Source organism: Cricetulus griseus (assembly GCF_003668045.3).
Source record: "Cricetulus griseus strain 17A/GY chromosome 1 unlocalized genomic scaffold, alternate assembly CriGri-PICRH-1.0 chr1_0, whole genome shotgun sequence".
Classification (NCBI taxonomy): Eukaryota; Metazoa; Chordata; class Mammalia; order Rodentia; family Cricetidae; genus Cricetulus; species Cricetulus griseus.
Window position 1 is genome coordinate 60,690,724 of NW_023276806.1, and position 25,013 is coordinate 60,715,736.

At 40.6% G+C, this 25,013-nt stretch overlaps 1 protein-coding gene across 8 annotated transcripts in view; it reads left to right on the forward strand.

Annotated features, from left to right (window-relative positions):
- Nucleotides 1-25,013, forward strand: part of Rprd2 (regulation of nuclear pre-mRNA domain containing 2) — a 61,076-nt gene that overhangs the window by 3,589 nt on the left and 32,474 nt on the right. For 7 of the 8 annotated variants that reach the window (XM_027393648.2, XM_027393651.2, XM_027393649.2 and 4 more), the window contains exon 2: nucleotides 22,419-22,548. In XM_027393648.2, the coding sequence (XP_027249449.1) occupies nucleotides 22,419-22,548 (130 nt within the window). Of the gene's footprint in view, nucleotides 1-4,900; nucleotides 5,046-22,418; nucleotides 22,549-25,013 lie in introns of those variants that run through there. The other variant, XM_027393653.2, reaches the window with a different exon arrangement.

Consider the following 25,013-nt stretch of genomic DNA (forward strand, 5'->3'; position numbering starts at 1 on the left):
TTTTTTTTTTTAATAAAGACAGGATCTCTTTGTAGTCCTGGAACTTGCTCTGTAGACCAGGCTGGCCTGTTTCTGCTTATGAAGTGTTAAAGGATTAGAGGTGTGTGTGCCACCATGCCCAACTCATGCCTCTACGTTTTAGCCTTCCAGTGATATACTGTTTGCAGTAAAGTTAAAGTTTTTTGTACAGTGGCCCCTCCAAGAGCCTGTATCACCTGTACTACCTGCTTCTTGGGCTTCTTCAGATCCTGCCACCTTCTCATGTGGATCTCCTCTCAAATATAACCTTTCTCAGGAAGGCCTTTTCTCATCCTAGTCTATCTTTCCTCCTCCTTTTTTCTTTCAGTTTTTCAAGATGAGATCTCACTGTTGGAGCTCTGGCTGCCCTGGAACTCACTGTGTATACCAGGTTGGCCTCAAACTCACAACAGAGATACACTTGCCTCTGCCTTCTGAGTGATGGGATTAAAGGTGTAGGCCACTATACCTGGTTATTTGTTTGTTTGTTTGTTTGTTTGTTTATGAGGTAGAGTCTCACTGTGTATAGCATATAGCCCTGACAGGCCTGGGCTTGCTATGTCTACCAGGCTGACCTCCAATTCCCTCCAATTCCTGACCTACCAATCTGCCTGCCTCTGCCTCTTGAGAGCTAGTATTAAAGACATTCAGCACCACACCTGCAGGTATATCATCTTATTTTCAGCATGCTAAATTACTGTATTTACTTGTTATATATTTATTGCCTATTTTTCACAAATGTCAAGGCTGTGTCTTGTTTGTCTTTCTATCCCCAAGCCCTTGATATAGATCAGTAAATATTTGCCAAAATAAACTGCAAAATGGCTAATAGAATACTTGCATTTGACTTGGTTGCACATGCCTGCAGTCCTGGCATTTGGGGATTCTGAGGAAGAAGGATTAAAAGTTTGAGGTCAACCTGAGCCATACTGTCTTAAACCCCTACCTGCAGAGAGAGAGAGAGAGAGAGAGAGAGAGAGGGGGGGGGGAAAGAAAGAAAGAAAGAAAGAAAGAAAGAAAGAAAGAAAGAGAAAACTTGAACTTGAAGTTCCTGTTCACGATGGGCAGTGGTGGTGCACACCTTAATCCCTTAAACTCAGGAGGCAGAGGCAGGTGGATCTCTTGTGAGTTCGAGGCCAGCCTGGTCAACAGAGCGAGTTCTAGGACAGGCTCCAAAGATACAGAGAAAGAAATTGAACATATGTAAGCTGTGTACTAAATAAAAACCTCTCTGAAGGTGATGTTCACTTACATTAAATAATAAAAGGAAGTCTTGGTCACATAGTGTTTGAAGTATATGCTGGTCAGTAGAGACTTCAATGTGGTATCATATATATTTTGTGGGGTAAAAGGGCTTGGGACTGAGCCCAGAATCTTGAGGTGCCAGCCTGCTAGCTTACCTTTGATTATTATACTTTGCAAAGACATGGTGTTATTTTGTGCAGGTCTAGTGTCTGAAATGTAGCCCTTCCCTTAATTATTTCCCTTCTTTGTTATCTATCTGTTGTAGCAGATACTTAGGCTAGATTTGCAGAGCATAACAATACTACCATGCATACATAGTGTATGAATAATATGGATGAAGTAGATACCGCATTTAACTTTGAGTTACAAAATGTATTTTTTGTTTGTGTTTTGAGTTGGAGTGTTGTCTAGGCTGTCATTGAACTCAGGATCTTCTTGCCTCAGCCTCCCACATAACTAGAATGAGCATCCAGTTCCAAGATGAATTTTATTTATAAGTCACTTCACTTATATCTGCTTCTTCCAATAATTATTTTCAGTACACTTAAAATTATTAATGACAATATACAGTTTGTTAAAATTATTAATGACAATATACAGTTTTAGTGTGCTATATTTGTATTTTAATTAAATTAACTAAAGATCTTATTTTTTTATGTGTTTGAGTATTTACCTACTTGTAGGTATGTATACCATATGTTTGTGACCCACTGTGTGGATGCTGGGAATTGAACTTGGATCCTCTGGAAGAGGATCTTGACTACTGAGCTATCTCTCCAGACTGTTCTTTTCTTTTTGGGTTTTTTGACACAGAGTTTCTCTGTGTTAACAGCCCTGTCCATCCTGGAACTAGCTCTGTAGACCAGGCTGGCCTTGAACTCACAAAGATCTGCCTGCCTCTGCCTCTCAGGTGCTGGGATTAAAGGCATGTGCCACCACTCCACTCTGCTTTTGTTTTTAAATGACAGATAATAATTCTACAAATGTATGGGTACAGTGTGACTTTTCAGTAAGTTCATATGGTAGGTAATGAATAAATAAGGGTAATTGCTTATGTGATACCTCAGACATCATATCTTTGCATTTGGAACACTGAAAATCTTCTACAAGAGGCTGGAAAGATGGGTCAGCAGTTCAGAGCACTTGTTACTCTATCATGAAAACAAAGTTTGGACTGCAGAAACTATTGGGCATCTCACACCTACAACTCAGCTCCAAGGGGTCTATGCCCTCTTGTGGCTTCTGTGGGCGGCACCGGCACACACAAATGCATGTATATTGACATGGACAGATACATAAACAATACAAATGAACCTTTAAAAAAGAACAGAAGAACTTGTACCAACTATTTTGAGATACAGTTGTTGTCTAGCATAATTAGTTACCTTACTGTGCTGTAGAACAAGAGAATTATCTCTCCCTCTAACTGCACATCTGTACCTACTAACCATTAACAAATATTTACAGGACACCTACTCTGCTGGGCACTGTCTGGGAACTGAGGACATTGCAGGCTAACACAATGGGCAAGGCATTTCCCTGTCAAACAACTTACTCTAGTGAGTTAAGACAGACAACAGGTAGAGGGAATGAATAATTAAATCTAGGGCTGGAGAGATGGCTCAGAGGTTAAGAGCACTGACTGTTCTTCCAGAGATCCTGAGTTCAATTCCCAGCAACCACATGGTGGCCCATAACCATCTGTTATGAGATCTTGTGCCCTCTTCTGGTGTGCAGATATACATGGAAGCAGAATGTTGTATGCATAATAAATAAATAAAATCTTTAAAATAAAAAAATAATTAAATCTATTAAATGGTGACAAATGCTGTAAAGCATTAGTAGGGAATGCAAAGTGTAAGGGAGGTTGGAATATCAGATTAGTGGTAAAGAGACTGAGAAGGTAACATTTGAGTAAGAAGGCAAGGTATTGGGCAGTGTTTTTAGGAATTGACTCAGTTGGTAAAGGTGCTTGCCACCAAGTCTGACAACCTGAGTTTTGTTCTCAGAACCACATGGTAGAAGGAGAGAACTAACTCCCGTGCGCTGTCCACATATATATCATGGCACACACGTATCTACAAAATACATATAATAAAATAATGTTAAAAGCCAGATTGAACAGATGGCTCAGAGGTTAAGAGCACCGACCACTCTTCCAGAGGTCCTGAGTTCAATTTCTAACAACCACATGGCGGCTCACAACCATCTGTAATGAGATCTGGTGCCCTCTTCTGGTGTTCAGGCAGACATGCAGGGAGAACATTGTATTCATAATAAATAAATAAATCTTAAGAAAAAGGAATCTGTTAAAAAAAAAAAGTTAATAGTCAAAAGAACAGAAAAACACTAAGTTCCTGAGGCTAGGGTATGCCTGGTGAGTTAAAGGAACAATAAAAACAGTTGTGGCTGGAAAACAGTTAAGATAGGGCTTTATTAGCAGTTCAGAGTTTATAATGAGAGAGAGGGTAAAGGGGCAATAAATAGATCAAGGGTCTTCTTTGTTTAAAAGAAAAAAACTTGTGTATGTGTGTGTCTTAGTGTGTACAATGTGCCTCTGCATGAATATATCCATGAAAGCCAGAGGAAAATATCAAATCCATCAGAGCTGGAGTATTAGAAGGTTGTGAGCCACCCGACATGGGTCCTGAAGAAGCAGCAAGCAGTCTTGACCATTGAGCCATCTTGCCAGTCTCTTTTAGTTTTTTTCCAGACAGGGTTTTTCTGTCCTGAAACTCACTCTGTAGACCAGTCATGCCCCTGCCTCCTAAGTGCTGGAATTAAAAGCATGTGCCACCACAACCAGCCCATCAAGAGTCTTAGTAGGCACTTTAAGGACATTGGATTTGTGTGTGTGTGTGTGTGTGTGTGTGTGTGTGTGTGTGTGTGTGTGTGTGTGTCTGTCTGTCTGTCTGTCTGTCTGTCTGTCTGTCTGTCTGTCTGAGACAGGGTTTCTCTGTGGCTTTGGAGGCTGTCCTGGAACTAGCTCTTATAGACCAGGCTGGTCTTGAACTCACAGAGATCCACCTGCCTCTGCCTCCCGAGTGCTGGGATTAAAGGCGTGCGCCACCACCACCCGGCTGTGAGTGGTTTTTGTTGTTGTTGTTTTGTTTTGTTTTTTGGAGACAGTCTCTCTTGTAACCTAGACTGGCTCAGACTTACCTTGTAGCTGAGGATGACTTTGAATTCCTAATCCTACTGCATCTAGGTCCTGAGTGCTAAAATTTTAGTCATGTGCCACTGTGCCCAACTTACATAGTGCTGGGGATTGAACTCCAGGCCTTGTGAATTCTAGGCAAGTCCTCTATGAATTGAGCCATATCCATAGCCCAGGACTTTTATACTGAGAGCCATTTGAGCAGAGGAGGGATATTATCTGATTTATATTAGTACATGTGTATGATTGAACCAAGGGCTGAATATATGCTAGCTGATATTTCTTTTTTTGAGATAGTCTTGTATAGCCCTTGCTAGCCATAATGCTCTTGGATTGGTCTTCCTACCTTTGCCTTCCACATGCTAGGATTACTGATGTGTGACTGTGATAGAATCTCAGATATTGTGAATGCTAGGTAAGCATTCTACAAACTGAGCTGCTATAGGAGCTGGAGAGATGACTCAGCAGTTAAGAAAGAGTACTTGTTGCTCTTGCAGAGGACATGGATGGTTCCCAGCACTCACATGGTAGCTCACAGCCATCAATAATAATTCCAGTTCCATGGGATCCAACAACCTGACTTCTGTGAACACCTGGTACACATGTGGTGCACATATATACACAGGTAAAATACTTATAGAATAAAATAAATCTAACAAACTGAGCTGTATGACTTGCTTCAGATTTAAGTTTTTAAAAGGTTCTTCTGGTTTACTGCAGAAACAAGGACACTAGTTAACTAGATGACTGGTGTCCTCTGTTGTAAAATGTTAATGGTGTGGATCGGCTTGTGGTGAGAGGCGATGCAAAGTAATGTTGAGTTTTCCAGGTAGATCCAACTAGATCTTTTTTTGTTTGTTTGGTTTTTTGTTGTTGTTGTTGTTTTGTTTCTTGTTTTGTTTTTTGTTTTTTCGAGACAGGGTTTCTCTGTGGCTTTAGAGACTGTCCTGGAACTAGCTCTTGTAGACCAGACTGGTCTTGAACTCACAGAGATCCACCTGCCTCTGCTTCCCGGGATTAAAGGTGTGCTGCACCACCACCACCACCACCACCACCACCACCACCACCACCACCACCACCACCACCACCACCACCGCCCGGCTGCAACTAGGTCTTTAATTAATGTTATATAGCTCAGTCTGGCCTGAACTCACCATGTAGCCCAGGCTGGCCTCAGACTTTTATCAGTCATACTGTCTTAGCTTCCTGAAAGCTGAATGTGAGTCACTATACCTGGCCAAAAAGATTTACTTATTATTTATATCTTATTGGTGTATGTTCATTGTAAGTAGTGATGTGTTTCATAAAAACCTTTCCATACAAGGATATCACATATCTTTGGATGGATTTGATGTGGAGCAAGAAGAGTAGTCTGAATGACGTTGATTTTTGCCTCAGTGACTACAAGAGTTAGTGGTTACTGGTGAAGGTTGCAAGTGGAGCACGCTTTGAAAGGTAGACCATAAATGTAGTTTTGAGTATGTTAAATTTTTGGGTGTCTGCTTTTTAAAATACCTTGAGATATAATCCACAGATGTAAAAGTCACTAATTTGAAGTTGTTTTAGTTTATTCCGTGCATTGTTTGAATTGCCAGAGGACCTAGGAAGTTGAGACCTGAGGACTGTGAATAGCCAGGGCTATGTACCAACAACAAAACTCATGTTTAATATATTCTAGACATAATAATTAACTTTCATGTTTGGGCGGGACTGACTATGAAAGTCGATAGTAGAGTGCTCACACATTGAGATCCACTCTGAAACACAGGAGAAAGAAAAATGTTCGTGTTTTTGAACCATTGCTAAGAAACATGGAAAAATATTATCTGTGTCTCCATGAACGTATTAATGCACTGGAATCAAGAAAAGGTGATGCAGACATTCAAAGGGGAGACAGAACAGATAATGCAGCACTAACTTTATGACTGATGCTACGAAACAGCTACCACTCAGTGAATACACTGGGCAGAATGACACTGTAGCCCTGGCTGTCCTGGAACAGACTCTGAAGACCAGGATGGCTTTGAACTCAGAGATTTCACCTGTCTCTGCCTCCCTTGTGCTGGGATTTAAGGCGTGTTCCACCATGTCTGGCTTACTGATTTATTCTTGGTGATGTGGCTTCTTGCCATTTACAAACTAACGAATAATGGCTTTACCCAAATTACTTTTTCCTCTTAGGTTTTTGTCAACTAGTTATTTTCCCCCAGGTTCTTATTATGCAATAGGATACTTCCAAAAATTCAGTGGGGATATTTGATATGTAAAAATTTGACTGTGGAACTAGATGCTCAGAGATTAAGAGCACTGGCTGCTCTTGCAGAAGGCCTGAGTTTAGTTCCTAGCACCCACATGGTGGCTCACAGATATTTGTAATCCCAGTTCCTGTAGATCTAGAGCCCTTGTCTGGCCTCTACAGGTATTACACACACACATGGTGCACACAAACACACACACACACACACACACACACACACAATAAATGAAAGGGGAAAAAAAGGTTTGATGGTGATAACTAAGTTCATGGGAGGTTTAATTTGTAGAATGACCTCAGAGATGATAGTAAAAACAGCCCAAGAACTATACACATCAGTTAGACAGACTTTCATTTACTTGTTAGAAAAGAACAATAGTTGGTGTTTTGTGGTATTGCAGATTCCAACACCCCCACTGATTTTAATTGGAGAACAGGAGAAATATACATCTTGTACAGAAAGTAGTAGTAGAATCTAGTTACTCCCTTTAGAAAGGCAACTATTCCTCTTTGCTTTGAAACATTAAAACTTTCAGGGTAAGATAAAGATAATTTTTAGGCCGGGCATTGGTGGCACACACCTTTAATCCCAGCACTCAGGAGGCAGAGGCAGGTGGATCTCTGAGTTCAAAGATAAAGATAATTTTTTGTTGTTTTGTTATTGAGACAGAGTTTTTCTGTGTAACATTCCAAGCTGTCCTGGAACTCTTTGTAGAACCGGTTGGCTTTGAGCTCACAGAGATCTGTCTGCCTCTGCCTCCCAAATGCTGGGATTAAAGGCATGCCATCACTGCCTGGCATTGCATTAGTGTTTTGCCTGCATGTGTGTTTGTCTGTTGGATTCTCAGGAACTGGGGTTAAAGACTGTTGTGAGCTGCCATGTGGGTGCTGAGAATCAAACCTGGGTTTTTTTTGGAAGAGCAGCCAGTACTCTTAACTCCTGAGCACCCTTGCTAGCCCATCATCCCTTAAGTTTTTTTCTTCTGATTTTTTGTGTATGAATGTTTTACCTGCATGTGTGTATGTGAACCGTCTGTCTCTGGAACTTGGTGACAGTCAGAAGAGGGGGTCACATTCCATGGAACTGTAGTTATGGTGGTTGTGAACCATCATATTGGTTCTAGAAACCTGGTTCCTTTGCAAGAACAAGTATTGTTCATCTCAAAGCCCCTACCCCCTTTTTTGAGACTTCATACATCACTCCCACCCCTTCCTTCCCTCTAAACTCCTCCTATGTCCAAATTCATGGTCTCTAATTATTGGTGTGTGTGTGTGTGTGTGTGTGTGTGTGTGTGTGTGTGTGTGTGTGTGTGTGTGTACATGTATATATACCTACTGACTCCAGTTAACTATGTACATGTATAGGGCTCATCCATGGAGGAAACTAGTTTTTCTTGTCTCAGTAGCCATTGACCACCTGTAGCTCTTTATGTAGGGGTAGGGCCATAGGGAAATTTTGCTGTCCAAGTTAGCATATCAACTGTGCTGTCATTATGCTGATCTTGTTCAGGCAACCTTTTTTTTTTTTTGAGGTTTTATTGGTTTATTTTCCCTGCCATCCCTAGGGGACACTATTTAGCAATAGGTGTCCTGTGCCTCTGGCTCTTAAATCTTTGTATTTGCTTTCAGGATATTCATTGGACCTTAGGTATAGGAATTGTGAGGTAGATGTGTTGGTTGGGCAACCCCAACCCACAGCCCCTTATTTTCTGTGGTTTGACGAGTTGTGGTGTCTGTTGCTGAAAGAAGCTTTACTGATGAAGGGTGAGAACTACACATATCAGACTGGGCCAGTGTACAGGATGTCTATATTCATTCATTCATTCATTGTGTGTTTTGCATGTGTGCAGGCATGTTTGCATGCTATGGCATTTATGTGGAGGTCAGAGGACAGTTTGCAGGACCTTGGCTGTCTCCTCCCACCATATAGGTGCCAGGGGTTAGAAGTCCAGCCACCAGGTTATTTATTTGTTTATTTATTTATGGCACTAGGAATTGAACACAGGACCTAACAATATGTGGGGCAAACTACTGCTGCTTCCTTTTGTTCAATTTTGAAATGAGGAATTATGTATGTAGCCCATGTTAGTCAAAAACTGTTAGCATTTCCCCTGTCTTACTTTCCTAGTGTGGGGTTATGATGTGTACCACTGTATCCAGCTCAACTAACTTATGTGTGTGTATGTTCATATGAATGGGTATACTAGGTAGCCTTCATCCAGAGAGCATCCTTGGTGGTGTCCACCTCTTTTTTTTTTTTTTTTTCTAATGTGTTTGAGTTCTTTGCATATATGTATGTATACTATGTGCATGCTGTGCCCAAAGAGGTCAGAAGATGGCATCAGAACCTCTTGAACTGGAGTCACACATGGTCGTGAACCCCCATGTAGTTGCTGGCAGTCTAACCCAAGTCCTCTGAAAGAGCTGCACATTTCCATGCTCGTAACTGCTGAGGGTCCCCAGCCCTTTTTAAGACAGGATCTCTCACTAGCATTAGCATAGTACTTGGTTGCCTTGCCAGGGAGCCCTAGAGAGCCACCTCACCCATTTCAGTACTTTCACCAACTGAACTGTCTCCCAAATTTAGTTTTTGTTTTTTTTGTTTTTTTAATGTGTGAAATCTTAAGTTTGTCAACTTATTTTGCCAAAGAGCATAAAATGCTGCCATTGGTATAATTACTTTTTACAAACTGTTAGAGCTAGAAGCATATGATCTCAAGAGTAAAAACTAAAATCTTCAAACTATTTAAGTTGAGATATTTGAAATTCGTCCTTCAAGACAGGGTTTCTCTGTGTAGCTCTGGCCATCCTGGAACTCACTCTGTAGACCAGGCTGGCTTCACAGAGATCCACCTGCCTCTGCCTCCTGAGTGCTGGGATCAAAGGTGTGAGCCACTACCACCTGGTCTTTTTTTATTATTATTATGTAATATATTTTTATTTTATGTTCATTGGTGTTTTGTCTGCATGTATGTCTCTGTGAAGATGTCAGAGCCCTAGAATTAAAATTAACAGATAGGTTCAAGCTGCCATGTGGGTGCTGGGAATTAAACCCAGGTCCTCTGAAGAACAGCCAGTGCTCCTAACTGTGGAGCCATCTCTCCAGCTCTTCCCTGCCTTCTTATCATATAACCTGTTTTCTTTTCTTAATAGCCTTCTTATAAGATACTAGCTTATTTTTTATATGTACATACTTTTTATATGTACATATGAGACATGACACTCTCCACCCCCAGTTAAAAGGTAGTTCCCAACCAAGGCTGTTTGCTTTACCACGGCACATCCAGTACTCAAGTGAGACAGCATACAGCATAGAAAGGACCAGGCTGGCCTCGAACTCAGAGAGATCCACCTGCCTCTGCCTCCCGAGTGCTGGGGTTAAAGCTGTGCACCATCACCGCCTGACGATTAATGGATTTTTAATTCTGAACCCATATCTCACTTTGAGAGCTCTTCCTCCTCCTTTTTTGGTTTTTGCTTTTTCACAATATAACCCTAGCTGGCCCGAACTCACTTAAGTCCACCTGGCTCCCAAGTGCTGGGATTAAGGAAGGTATATATGTAGTCAGGACTAGTCTTGATTTCTGTAGTGGAGGATGAGCTTAGCTTCTGCTCTTCCTCCATTTCCCTGGTCCTGGGTTTACTGGTAAGTAGTATCACACCAGTTTATTCATTTACTTAATACTTAACTTTTGGCAGTATTGGGGATTGGCTCTAGGGCTTCATGTATGCTAGTCAAGCTCTCTGCCACTGAACTACAGCCTCAGTCTCACTCCTGGTTTATGATATTTTTAAAACCTGGTGGTAGGCAGCTAGAGCAGTTAAGAGTGCTTTCTGCTCTTGGAAAAGACCAGCACCCACACATTAGCTCACACCCATCTGTAACTCCAGTTCCAGAGAGTTGAACAAGCAAACACACATAGGCATAAACAAAAATGAATAGATTTTTTTTCCTGGTTTTTCGAGACAGGGTTTCTCTGTGTCATCTGGCTGTCCTAGAACTCGCTCTGTAAACAGGCTGGCCTCAAACTCATAGAGATTCACCTGCTTCTGCCCCCCCCCCCAATGCTGGATTAAAGGTGTGTGCCACCACTGCCTGGCTGAATAAATCTTTAGAAAATGAGATGATCTGCGCATGGTGCCACATGTCTGTAATTCCACGTACTTAAAATGCTGAAGTGGGAGGGTCCATCTTGAGACAAGAGTTTTAAGATTAGACCCAACAAGTAAAAGCCTGGTAACAGGAGAGTGAAGAGCATTTGAAATTCATTTGTAGAGCATTCTCGTACAAATGTATTACAGGATCAACTAGGTTATGAATATCAAGAACTAGGGATATGACTCATAGGCAAACTGTTCAGCATGTCTCAGACTCTTGGCTCAATCTCTAGAGTTGAACAAAATAAATTAATTTATTTCTATTTATTATTTATTATTAGAGTTAAATAAAATAATTTATTTCTATCATCTTAGGTTTCTCAGACTACAGGACATGTGTGAACAAATAAGTGTGCATAGAATATAGCAAAGTAGTGACAAAATAGCACTGGAGATTTATGATCATGCATCTCCCAAAATATGGTGCTGTTGAGAATGCAGTTTTTAAATTTATTTAATTTTATTCATGTGCATTGATGTGAAGATGTCAGATCCTCTGGAACTGGAGTTACGGACAGCTGTGAGCTGCCATGTGGGTGCTGGGATTGAACCTGGGTCCTCTGGAAGAGCAGCCAGTGCTGTTAACCACTGAGCCATCTCTCCAGCCCCGAGAATGCCTTTTTTTTTTTTTTTTTAATTAAAAACCCAACTTTTAACCCTTAATTTTATGTGCATAGGTGTTTTGCCTACGTGTATGTCTGTGCATCGTGTGTGAAAAATGTTTATGGAGACCAGGAAAAGTTACCAGACCCCTAAGAACTGGAGTTACTCTGTGTGTGTGTGTGTGTGTGTGTGTGTGTGTGTGTGTGTGTGTGTGTGTGTGTGTGTGTGTGTGTGTGTGTGTGTGTTGTGTGTGTGTGTGTACCGTGTTGCTCAAGACTGATATGATATTGGGGTTCAAACTTCAAGCTGAAGAACAGAAAAGCAAAGTAGTGGACCAGTAGCTCTTCCTCAGGCTGAATAGGCTGATCCTGCTGCCTCTCCTCAGCATAGCTATAGAATCCTGAGACTGAATGTCTTGCTGTCTTATATACCTCCCTAATGCTGAGATTAAAGGTGTATGATCTCAGGTCCTGAGATCATCTTTGTGTGAGCTGTTTCTCTTTAGGAGTGGATCAATCTTGTGTAGATGTGGGTGGTCTTGAACTCACAGAGATCTGTCTAGGATCTGAGTCCTAGGATTAAAGGAAGGGTGTGTGTGTGTGTGTGTGTGTGTGTGTGTGTGTGTGTGTGTGTGTGTGTGTGTGTGTGTGTGTCTCGCTTCTATGGCTTGTGTCTGACTTTGCTTTCTGAATCCTCAGGCAAGCTTTAATAAATCATAAATATCATCACAGTACCTGGCCCCTAAAAACTGGAGTTACTGTGAATAAGAGGGGCAGGGGTGGCAAACCTGAGTTCTCTGAAAGAATGGCCAGTGTTCTTAACTGCAGTCTTTACAGCCCAAGAATGCCGTTTTTTAAAGATTTTTTATTTATTATGTATACACGGCGTTCTGCCTGCATATATGCCTGCAAGCCAAAAGAGGGCACCAGATCTCAGGCTGGAGAGATGGCTCAGCGGTTAAGAGCACTGACTGTTCTTCCAGAGGTCCTTAGTTCAATTCCCAGCAACCACGTGGTGGCTCACAACCACCTAAAATGAGATCTGGTGCCCTCTGCTGGCATGCAGGCAGAAGACTATACAAAATAAATAAATAAAATCTTTAAAAAAAAAAAAAAACTTTAAAAAAAAAAGAGGGCACCAGATCTCATTATAGATGGTTGTGAGCCACCATTTGGTTGCTGAGAATTGAACTCAGGATCTCTGGAAGAGCAGCCAGTACTCTTAACCTTTCAGTCTTAGTGTAAGGTCTTAATGTAGCCCAGGCTGTCCTTGAGCTCTTTGCTTAGTTTTTGTATTGAGAAAGGGTCTCACAATGCAGCCTTGACTAGCCTGGAACTCACTATGTAGACCAGGCTGGTCTTGAGCTCACAGTGATCCCCCTGCATGTCAGTGCTGAGAGTACAGGTATACACTACCAAATTCCTCAAATTTTAAGTGGATTTTACTCAAAACCTTTAGAATTTATAAAGCTGAAATCAATCTAGCAAGGCCCAGATATTTAATACATCATACATGATCATATTCTAGGGCATGTAATAAAAACTGGAGCTTGTGAAAATGTATGAAAACATAGACTATCGTTAAAGTATAAATCACTAGCTCCTGGGACTGAGTGGTAGCTCAGCAGTTAAGAGCATTTGCTTCTCTCCAGAGGACCCAGCATCCACATGGCCTAAAACTCTCTGAGTAACTTGAGTTCTGGGAATCTGACACCATCTTCTGGCCTTGGGCATCACACACACACACACACACACACACACACACACACACACACACACACACACACACACACACACGTAACTCAGACAGACATACATGCAGGTAAAATACCCATACACATAAAATAAAAATAATTTCAAAGGTCAATCATTAGCTGCTGCAGGCTTTGCATCTGAGTTTGGTCTTTGCCTGAAGCACCTTTGTAGTTGCTACATGCACTGTACTTGGCTGCATTGGATTTCATTATCTTCTGCCACATTTAACCCTCTCGAGTAAGTAGTTCTTTCAGATCCATTTGTTTGGCTAGCACTTCAAAATTGCTGAACTTAGAAGCGGAGGCAGAAGATTTCAGGGTCATTCCTGGCTTAGTAATAAGTTGGAATAAACTATGCTATATGAGCCTGTGCCTCCAAAAAGAAAAAGAAAAGAAGACTGAACTTCTAACTTTTTCTTGGCTAATTTAGGAACCATTGCTCCAATCATGATATAATTCTTTCTCCTTAGGTCCATATTCTGAGGTATGAAGGGGGTGCCAGAAATTAAACCCAAGGCATTGTTATGCTCTCCCGAGATACATGCCCAGTACTCTTGACTTCAAAGTTGAAAAGGCGATGATCATAATAGAGAAGTGAGTTAGGGGAGTTTCCCAGGCTTGGTGGCAACAGGGTAGGACTTGTGGTGAAAGTGAGATTAGGGATATGTGACATTAAAACAAGCAAGAAATTAGTTTGGTGTGGTGGCAGAGGCAGGTGGGTTTTTGAGATTGTTGCTGGCTAGGACTACTTGGTGAGGCCCTATTAAAAAAAAAAATCAAATAATGAATCTTGGTATGTACCTGTAATCCCAGCACCAGGGGATCCAAACAAGATCAGAGCCAGCCTAAGCTACATACCAAGTTACAGGCAGCCTGAGCTAGACAGTGAGTTAGTGGGAAAGATATGAAGCTGCTGCTGTGTTATACCAATATTATTGTATTTTGTGAAGCCAGACGTATCCCTGGTCTATATAGCTCAGCACTTGGGAATGGAGGCCGGAGGATCACGAGTTGAAGACTAGTTGATTACATAGTTTAAGACCAGTCTGGCCTACATAGATCCTGTCTCATATAAAAGGAAAAAATTCTGTGCTCTGTTATTTAAAAGAGGAGAACAAACTGCAGTATCTGAAACTGATATTGGTTACTAAAATAATAGTAAAAGGCCAGCCTGAACTACATAGTGACATATAGTAAAGAAATGTTAGAAGGCTATTACATAATCTGCCCAAAAATGTTTGAATTAAAACAGAGGAGAAATATCCTAGAACTATATAGAAAGTAGAACTTGACAGGCGTGACACTTGAATGTTGTGGGTATAATTAGAGGAATAATTCAGAAGATAAGTTCTTTGCATCTTTAGTGGCCAGAAATTTGGGAAGAATGGGTAATAAGAGAAAATTGAACTAGATGGGGTTGGTGTCTGTCGTGCGCCTGAGAAGAATTGTGTAGTGTCATATATATATACATACATACATACATACATACATACATATATATATATAAAATCAATCAATCACATCACTCAGAAGCAAACTGTGTGTTCATATTTTTAGCAGTCATGTATCAGATGGTGGACTTGACAACTGTTTTAAACAGATACAAACTATTATTAGCATCTTGTATTAATGAGGAAAGCAGTGTTTGGAAGGGTCATACAGCTGGACAAGAGGGGCTACCTGGTGTTGGGTTTGAATTAAGGTATCTTTTTTGGGGGGTTACTTGGTTTTTTTAATAGTTTAATTTTTTTTTTAATGTGTGTGTGTGAGTGTTTTGCCTACATGTATGTCTGTGCACTGCATGTATGCCTAGTGCTCACAGAGGTCAGAATGGGACATCAGATCACCAGGAATTGGAGTATAATTATGAGCTGCTAAGAATTGAAACCCAATGCTCTGTAAGATTATTGTTCTTAATCACTGAGCCATATCTTCAGCCCTAATATTTCTTTTTTTAAGAGAGTGTGTTCATGTGCTTGGGCATGTGTGTATGTTCATGGCCAAGGAGTTTAGAAAATGGTGTCAGAACCCAGGCATCTGGAGTTAAGTAGGTTCTTGGAACCAAACTTGAGTGTTTTACAAGAGCATCAAATGCTTTTAAACCCTAAGCTGTCTATGCAGCCCCAGGTAATGAGTTTTAAAGACGATTTCTTTGGGAGAAGGAAAATAAATCATCTTTGATGAAGGCATAAACAACCACATATAGTGCTGAGCACAAACATTAGTAATTACGGGAATAAACCCAAATTAACACTAAATTTGTATTAGTGTTTTCTTTTGTGAGACAAGATTTCTCTGTGTAGTCCTGGCTGTCCTTGAACTCAGAAATTCACCTGCCTCAACTTCCTGAGCACTGGGATTAAAGGCATGTATCACCACTGCCTGCCTTTAGTGGATTGTTTTGAGGGGGGTGGAGGGGTTCTAGAGAAGGTTTCTCTGTGTAGCCCTGGCTGTCCTGGAACTCACTATGTAGACCAGGCTGGCCTCTAACCTAGAGATCCGCCTACTTCTCCTTCTGCCTCCCAAATGCTGGGATTAAAGATATTCATAACCATGACCCCATTTCAGTAGTGGAATTTGTTTTAAAAGTCAGGTGAATTAATTACTGTATACCATTTTGTAGGTCAAGAAGATTATATTTTTGAATTAAAAACATCCTGAGAGAGCCGAGCGTTGGTGGCGCACGCCTTTAATCCCAGCACTTGGGAGGCAGAGGCAGGCAGATCTCTGTGAGTTCGAGGCCAGCCTGATCTCCAGAGCGAGTGCCAGGATAGGCTCCAAAGCTACACAGAGAAACCCTGTCTTGAAAAACAAACAACAAACAAACAAAAAAACCCATCCTGAGAGGCCTGATGTGGTGGCTCATGCATTTAATCGCAGCTCTCTGAAGTCAGAGGCAGGAGGATCTCTGTGAGTTCCAGGAAAACAGCATACACAGCAAGTTCCAGGACAGCTAGGGCTACAGAATGAGACTCTGTCTCAAAAAAGAAAGGAAAAAATATGAAAGACTGTGGAACATAGCGAGATAGATTCTGTGATATGTATAAGCTTTAAGAGTGCAGTTAACCAGGTTAAAAGGGTGGCTCAGTGATTAAAAGCATTAGCTGCTCTTCCAGAGGACCTTGGTTCAATTCCTATACCCACATAGGGGTTCACAATTGTCTAACCCCAGTTCTATCACCATCTTTTGGCCACTGAGGGCACCAGGCATGCATATGGCACCAAAGCATACATGAGGGCAAAACATCCATGCACATTAAAAACAACAACAAAGCCCCCAGGAATGCAACAAGGCCACACCCACTCCAACAAGGCCACACCTCCTAATCATACCATAGAGCCACTCACTATGAGATTATGGAGACCAGTTACACAGCAACCATATTATGTTTCTCTTCAGAAAATTAAAATTCAAAGCCGACACACTAGTTTTTTGTTTTCCTTTAGCATTTAAACCTTTTTTTTTTTTTTTTTTTTTTTTTGGTTTTCGAGACAGGGTTTCTCTGTGGCTTTGGAGGCTGTCCTGGAACTAACTCTTATAGACCAGGCTCACAGAGCTCCACCTGCCTCTGCCTCCCAAGTGCTGGGAGGCCATTTAAACCATCTTTAAAATTTTTTTGAAGGTCTTTCCATTTGATAATGGATATGTTCATTTTTTAAGATTTAGTAAGTCAGCTCTATTAACAAGTATTTAGATTCTACTTCTCTTTTGACTGTTAGAGCTAATTTATGAGCTACATTTCTGAAAAACAGTAAATGTTCTTGAGTGGACCTTGGTGGACTGATGTCTGTTTTTCTTTTTCATGTGTGTGGTTTATACATGTGTATACTCATGTATATGTGTGGGGAAGTCATTTGCTGTTCCACTCTATCATTTTTATTATTCCCTTGAGATAATTTCTCATTGAAACTAAAGCTTGTCTTTCCCCTAAGTTTTTTTCCTGCAGTTTCCTGGGATCCACCTGTCTCTATCACTGGGGTGGATTACAGGCATGCCTAGCCATCCCCAGCTTTGAATTCACATCCCACTATGAATTCAAACTCAGAACCTTATGCTTGAGCAGTAAGCACTGTTATCATTAGTCATCTCCCTAGTCCCTGGACTGGTGGTGTTTTTTTGTTTTAATTTCAGTCATTCGTTCTTTCAGTGTGTGTGTGTGTGTGTGTGTGTGTGTGTGTGTGTGTGTGTGTGTTTGAGAGAGAGAGAGAGAGAGAGGTGGAAGTCTGAGCAATGAACCATCTCCATGGCCCCTGGACTGATGGTGTCTTATATAATTTAGACTACTTGGAATTTTAGGTTGGATATGGTTCTCCTTTTCAGTGTATATTAAAATCAACTTACTAAGGACTTAGGTTCTGTAAGTATGACCTAAGATGAAATTGGACTTGAAAGTATCTGAAATTGTTTGCTAATTACAATATCCACAATATTTATTCATTGTCAAGACAGGGTCTCTTTTTGTAGCTTTGGCTGTCCTAGAACTCACTATGAAGATCATGCTGGCCTTGAACTCACAGAGGTCCATTTGAGTCTCTGCCTCCCAAGTGCTAAGACTAAACGCATATGTCAATACACCCAGCTTTTTTTTCCCATAAAAACCTTGCTAAGAAATATGAGTCTATAAAATATAATTGATAACATTGCATTCATTCAACAAGTAAACAGTTAAATTTTCTAAGTATTTGTTGGAACACCAACAAATTTAGGAAAAATTGTACTTTCTACTTGTTCTGTCTCTTTGTCTTTATAAAGATACTTGTTTTTCCATTTCTTTTTTAGCATTTCTCTATGGTCCCAGATTTTTTTCTGTTTAATTGCCTTTGTCCTTGACCATTTAAAATTTACTATTATTATTATTATTATTATTATTATTATTATTATTATTATATGTGTATGAGTGTTTTGCCTGCATATAGGTCTGTGTACCATGTTTGTGTTTACAGAAGCCAGAATAGGGCATCAGATCCCCTAGGGCTGTGTGAGTCCTGGGAACCCAATTCTGGTCCTCTGTAAAAACAGCTAGTGCTCTTAACCAAGGAACCATCCAGCCCTCGATTAACCTTTTATTTTTAATATTTATTTATTTACTGTGTTTGTGTAAGTGCCTGAATATATGTATGTACCCCGTGCCTGCAGTACTCAAAGTATGGTTATAAGAGAACCCTTAGTCACAAACAGTTGTGAACCTTGGTCTTCTAGAAAAGGAGCAATTGTCCTTAGCTGCTGAGCCATCTTTTGGTTTTGCCCCTGAACATCTTTGACAAGTAGACATAAAATATTAATATTATCGTTAAATTTACCTAGTTTTTCTGCTACCAGGTTAACAGTTTTATTTTTATATTACTACATTTAGATCAGCAATCCAGCAGCTGGAAATGTAGTTCATTTGATAGTGCTTGCTTAGGGTGCTTCACAAAGCCCTGGATTTGATTCCCACAACCTCATAAAACTGGGCAGGTTGGTACACACCTGTAATCACACTTAGGGAGGTGAGAGGCATGAGGTTCAGCTCAAGGTCATCCTTAAAATGCATAACAAATTGAGGCCAGCTTGGATGGTATGAGAGAGACTCTATCTTAAACAAAATGAATAGCCCGCATTTTCCTGTTAGCCTCTTTCTTCTCCATAGTGATTTAAAAAACTAAAAAATAAAAACTTGAGCGCTTAGCTTGAGCATGTTGAGGGGTTAATTTTGCAACAATGACTCTGTCTGGATTCATTTCTTTTATAGCCTCCTTATGTTAGACAGGGTCTAGGCCCTGTCTGTCTAACCTATGCTGTCATATCAGAAGCCTTAGAGGGTGACTAACCAAGATAAATTAAGGCTACTCATTGTTTTCCTTTTCTTTTCCTCTGAATTTTTCTTCTCATTTTTCCTTCATTTGGGAACTGGGAACTGGGAACTGGGGGCTGGAGAGATGGCTCAGAGGTTAAGAGCACTGACTGCTCTTTCAGAGGTCCTGAGTTCAATTCCCAGCAACCACATGGTGGCTCACAACCATTTGTTATGAGATCTGGTGCCCTCTTCTGGTGTGCACATATACGTGGAAGCAGAATGTTGTATATATAATAAATAAATAAAATCTTAAAAAGAAATAGGAACTTAAGTATGGTGGCACACTCTGGAGGCTGAACTAGGACAATCCCAAATTTATGGGATAGACTGGGAAATTTAGAGACTATATCTCAAGACTTTTAAAAAAATTTTGAAAGGGTTAGTTTAGGGTGTTATTGGTAGATTACTTGCCTCATAGGAGCAAGACCCCACCCCCCACCCCCGTACATGGATGCAGGGGGAGGCCTGCAATTCTTGCATTTGCAACGGTTCAAGGACAGCCTGAGCTAATTTAGTAAGACCCTTGGCTCAAAAAGTAAAACAAACAAAAAAATAGATATGGAAAACTGATTAGAATCCAGCAGTAAGTAAAACTCGCAAAATCCTTGCTCTCTTAGGGATTAGGCTAGGAAACAATCCTCCCAATCAAACCCCAGGGAATCTGAGTAATCTTGATTTCCCTTTTCTTTTTCTTTTTGAGACAGGTCTAAGTCCTGGCTGCCTTGGAGCGTCCTATTTAGGTCAGGTTGGCCTTGAACTCCCAGTGATACCCACCTCTGCCTCAGTGTTGGGATTAAAGGCATGCACCACCACTGCCCCGTTCATCACTCTTAGTTTAGCTATTTTACCATGGAACTATACCTCTAATCCAGTTTTAGAGGCTTAAAGTTCTTGAGAAAAGGCAAGACAGGTAAAAAATAAATCAAATATGTCATATTGGTAAGTTAATTTTGAAGTTTGAAATTAAGATCATACCTGTAATCCAAGAGTTTAAATTTCAAATTTCAAAAACACTTTAAGACTATTACAGAGAACTCCTGTGTTCTCCAGTTATTAGTATTTTAGGAGTTTTGTTGTTTCGAGACAGGGTCTTATATGTCCCAGGATAACCTCAAACTTGCTATTTAACACTAGGATGACCCTGAAACCTTAGTCTTCCTGCCTTTGTTTCCTCACTCGCTAGGCCTGGGAGTGCAGGCATATGCCACCACCCCTGGATCAGTGTTTTATTTTTTGATTTGGTGGTTGGGGTTGTTGCTGCCGCTTGTCTGTCTTTGTTTTGAACTTTTTAGTTGTTCAGCGTCTCAGGCTTCCACTGAGAGTGTCAGAATTCCTCTGGGTAATGAGATCGGGATGCTTCTTGTGTTTTAAGAGAAGATAATTCTCATTTAATGGTTTCTACTTTGTTTATAAAAATATTGTGTATGCTTATCTCCTAAGACTGAGAGAGCTGTAGTACTGTAGAGGGTACGATGCATGGTATATTGTGGAATACCGTCTTAGAGCAAATGTTGAAGATCATGAGGAGGCATTGTTAACCCTAGGGTCCAGTTGAGGAAGGGAATTGAGCTCAGAGGACTTTACTCCCCTTCTTGGTATACTTTCCCTAAAGTAGACTCTAACAGCAGAATTAAGGTGCAGCAAAAGCTTGGTAGCACACACCCGCAATGTCAGTTTTGGGAGGTGGAGTCCAGAGGATCAGGGATTTGTGACTGGCTTGAGCTATACAAGACTCTACCTCAAAAACAGAAAAGAACTCTGGAGGTAGAGGCAGGCAGATTTCCAGAGTTTGAAGCCAGCCTGGTCCACCCTCCAAATCCCAGGCTCATAGATCGAGTGAGACCTTGTGTCTCAGTCACTGTTTGATTGCTGTGAAAAAAACTACGATAAAGGCAATTCTTATAAAAAAAAAAAAAAGCATTTGAAGGCTTGTTTAGTGTCAGATGCATGGTCCATTATCATTATGGCAGGGAGGAGCGTGGTGGCTGGCCGGAAGGAGTGGTCATGAATTAGCTGAGAAGTACATCCTGTTCCACAGGGGAGACAGAGAGACTGACTCTGACTGGGCCTGGAGTTGGCTTTTGAAACCTCAGAGCCTGCCCCCATTTGACACACTTCCTCCAACAAGGCCACACCTCCAAAATCCTCTAATCCTACAAAGATTTCTATTCCCTGGTGACTAAGCATTCAAATATATGAGCCTATGGGGGCCATTCTCATTCAAACCACCACACCTTGGAGAGGGAGGGAGGGAGAGAGGGAGGGAAGGAAGAGAAAAGAAGGGGCTGGAGAGATGATGCACATGTATACATACAGGCCAAACACAAATAAAATGAATAAATCTAATCTTAAAAAAAAACAGCAAAGAAAGGTACAGTAAAAGCATTCTTGTAGAATAATCCAAATTTAGGATTTTGTTGAATGCATGTTGTAGAAAACTAAATTAGGTAGAGAAGGAAAAGAAAATGAGGGATTTGATAATTTAAATTTAATTTTAAATATTTATTTAAATTTATTTAGTTATTATTATTTATTTAAATTTAAATAATGTATCAGATACTCTGGAATTAACAGAAGTAAGTGAATTCTGAAAGAGTTTGAGGAGTTAGAAAATGAACTGATGTCTGAAATTGTAGACCAGTATAGTGGAAATAGAGAATATAAAAAGAGAAAGGGGTATGGGGAGATCTCAGAAGTTACTGAATTTGGGATTGAGAAACCTTCGGAATCATAGAAACATGGGTCATCTATGCAAATATTGGAATTGCCTAGCACATGACAGTGAACCTTAGGTAGGTTGAGCCTTTGAAAAGCTTAACTCATGCATCTATGGAGTCAGATTACCCCCAGAACACTCAGATAATTAAAATATCTTCAGCCAGTAAATAGAACTTGTACTTTTGTAACAGTCTGAGTTTATTCATCTCCCTCCCCCCCCCTCCGCCCCAAATATTTAGAGAAACAATTTTATTTTGTCTTGGCCTCTCTAAAGCCACTAAAGGATTTAGTGCCAAACATCTGCAGAGTGAGATAATGTACTTGAAGAGTTCCTTGAACAGAAATTTAACCTCAAATGGTTTAGGGTTTTAGTACATTTGATAAATTAATCCATTACTTAATTGTTTATTCACCATTCCATCCATATAATTAGTTAGTTCATATAAAAACAGTTAATTGGAGCTGGTGAGATGCTCACAGGTTGGGAGCACTGGCTGTTCTGATGCCCTCTACTGGTCTCCATGGGTACTGTATGCATGTGATACACAAGCAGGCAAAACACCCATAAGCTTAAAATAATAAAAAGTAATTTTAAAAACGTTAGCTGTTTGAAAACAATATATTTGGAATAGGTTGTACTAAGTATAAAGTAATTTTTTTGTCTTTCATCTCTAGCTACATATCCCCACCGTTTGAATCTCTTTTACCTTGCCAATGACGTCATACAGAATTGTAAAAGGAAAAATGCAATCATATTCCGTGAATCGTTTGCTGATGTCCTTCCCGAAGCGGCTGCTCTGGTGAAGTAAGTAAATCCTTACTGTGCTTTGGGATTTAAGAAAATTCAAATTTTTCTTTCCCCCGCCCCCATTAGCAAGGACTTGAATAATTGTGCATATTTCAATATCCAAATAAACTATTTTGTTCATGGTCAGGAGTAGTGGCATGTTCTTTAATTCCAGCACCTGGGGAACAGAGTCAGGCAGATCTCTTGAATTTGAGGCCATCAGGGCTACACAATGAGTCCTTGTCTCAAAAAAGCAAAGCAAGGTGTGGGGATTTCTATTTTTCATTTCTTTCTCTGTGCTCATTTGTAGTTTAATTTTTAGTGTTCTTCAGTTTACACATTTTTTTTTTTTTCCCCGAGAGAGGGTTTCTCTGTGTAGTTTTGAAGCCTATTCTGGAGACCAAGCTGGCCTCAAACTCACTGGCCCCTAACGCCCGGCCAGTTTACACATTTTTTAAGCAATGGAAGAATCTCAGCATAAAAATATGAGAAGAAATAAAATATGTCTGTCTGTTCCAGTTAATAAACCTTTAGAAAACATCAGAGTTAGAGTTTTATAAAAGTTGAATATAATCAGCACTTGGGATGTAGAAGCAGGGGGAAATCTCTTGTGATTTTGAGGCCAGCCTTGTCCACAGAGAGAGTTCCAGGATAGCCAGGGCTACACAGAGATAGCCTGTCTTGAAAAGCAAACAAAAAAACTGCAGTTTTTTAATCTTACACTTTAGTGTCCATATAGTTTGATAGATTTGCTTAAAAAGTTATGGTTCTTGCAGGGCCGTGGTGGCGCATGTCTTTAATCCCAGCACTTGGGAGGCAGAGACAGGTGGATCTCTGTGAGTTCGAGGCCAGCCTAGTCTACAGAGTGAGTTCCAGACAGCCTCCAAAGCTACAAAAAAAAAACCCTGTCTCAAAAAACAAAACAAGCATCACTGCCTGGCCTAGTCCGAATGCAGGCAAAAGACTGTATACATAATAAATAAATAAAATCTTTCAAAAATCAAAACAAAACAAAAAAGTTATGGTTCTACTTTGTCTTTTGATGAATATATTAGAATGTTAGAATATTCTCTCATTCTTTTGTCCTTATTTTAAGTTTTGAGATCATACCAATTTGACCCCTCCTTTTCTCTTTCCTTCTTCCTACTCTACCCTATCTTTTTCTCTCTCTTTTTTTCTTTTGGATTTTTATTTTGTGGTTGTGTGTTTTGTTTTTCTGAGACAGTCTCTCCACATGGCTCTGGCTGTCCTGGAACTCACTCTATAGAACAAGCTGGCTTTGAACCTCTGTGGTGCTAGGATTAAAGGTGTGTACCACCATGCTTAGCCCATGTTTTGTTTTTAAAGGCATAGTCTTGCTATGTACCCCAGACTAGCCTTTAAGTGGAAATGAGCATCCTGGTTGCTGATGTTGTAGGCATATACCACCAGGTGTAGCTCATTGATTCTTCTTTTTTAGGGGTGGAATCCTCTTCTTAGAACATGTGCTGTAGTATGGAGTTGATTGATGCTTTTTTTGTTTTTGTTTTTTTTCCCAATAAACCTTAAAAAGAAGAAAACCCAGTATTTCCTAATGCAGTTATTTTGGTTTTTGTATTCTGTTTTGTTTTGTGCTGAGTATGGAAGTCAGAGTCTTCCATATGAGCACTTGCTAGGCCAGTGCTTTGTCACTATGCTACCTGCCATTCTTTGTTTTGGTTTGTTAAAGTTTTATTCATGCATATGAATGTTACGTGCTCCTGTACATGCACACATACACATACACATACACACTCACCCCACATGCATTCCTGGTGGTAGTGGAGGCTAGAGAGGTCATCAGATCCTCTAGGGCTGAAAGTGCAGGCAATTGTAAGCTCCGTATGGGTGAAAGGAACTGAACTAGGCCCTCTGCAAAAGCAATAAGTGCTTTTAACTGCTCAACTCTCTGTGGCACCATTTGTTTTGTTTTTGTTTTATTATTACATTTACTTGTGTATGTGTGTACATATCCCATAGCATACATGTAGAGGTCAGATAAGATGACAGTTTTCAGGAGTTAATTCTCATTTCACCATGTGGGTTCCATGGGTAGAGCTCAGTTCATCAGGCTTGGTGGGTTCTTGCAGTGGTCAGCATGATCTCACACTCAAGGTCCTTATGTCCCAGCCTCCCCTATGCTGGCATTACCAGGACCACCCCACCATAACTCCATTGAGTTTTGCTGTTTTCTTTTGTTTTTTGAGATAGGGTATCTCTGTGTGTAGCTCTGGCTGTCCTGGAACTTGCTCTGGGGACCAGGCTGGCCTCAAACTCACAGAGATCCACCTGCCTCTGCCTCTGCCTCTGCCTCTGCCTCTGCCTCTGCCTCTCTGCCTCTGCCTCTGCCTCTGCCTCTGCCTCTGCCTCTGCCTCCCAAGTGCTGGGACTAAAGGTTCACGCCACCACTGCCTGGCCATTTTTGCTTTTTTTTTTATCAAGCTCTTCCTTAAAACAGAATTGTT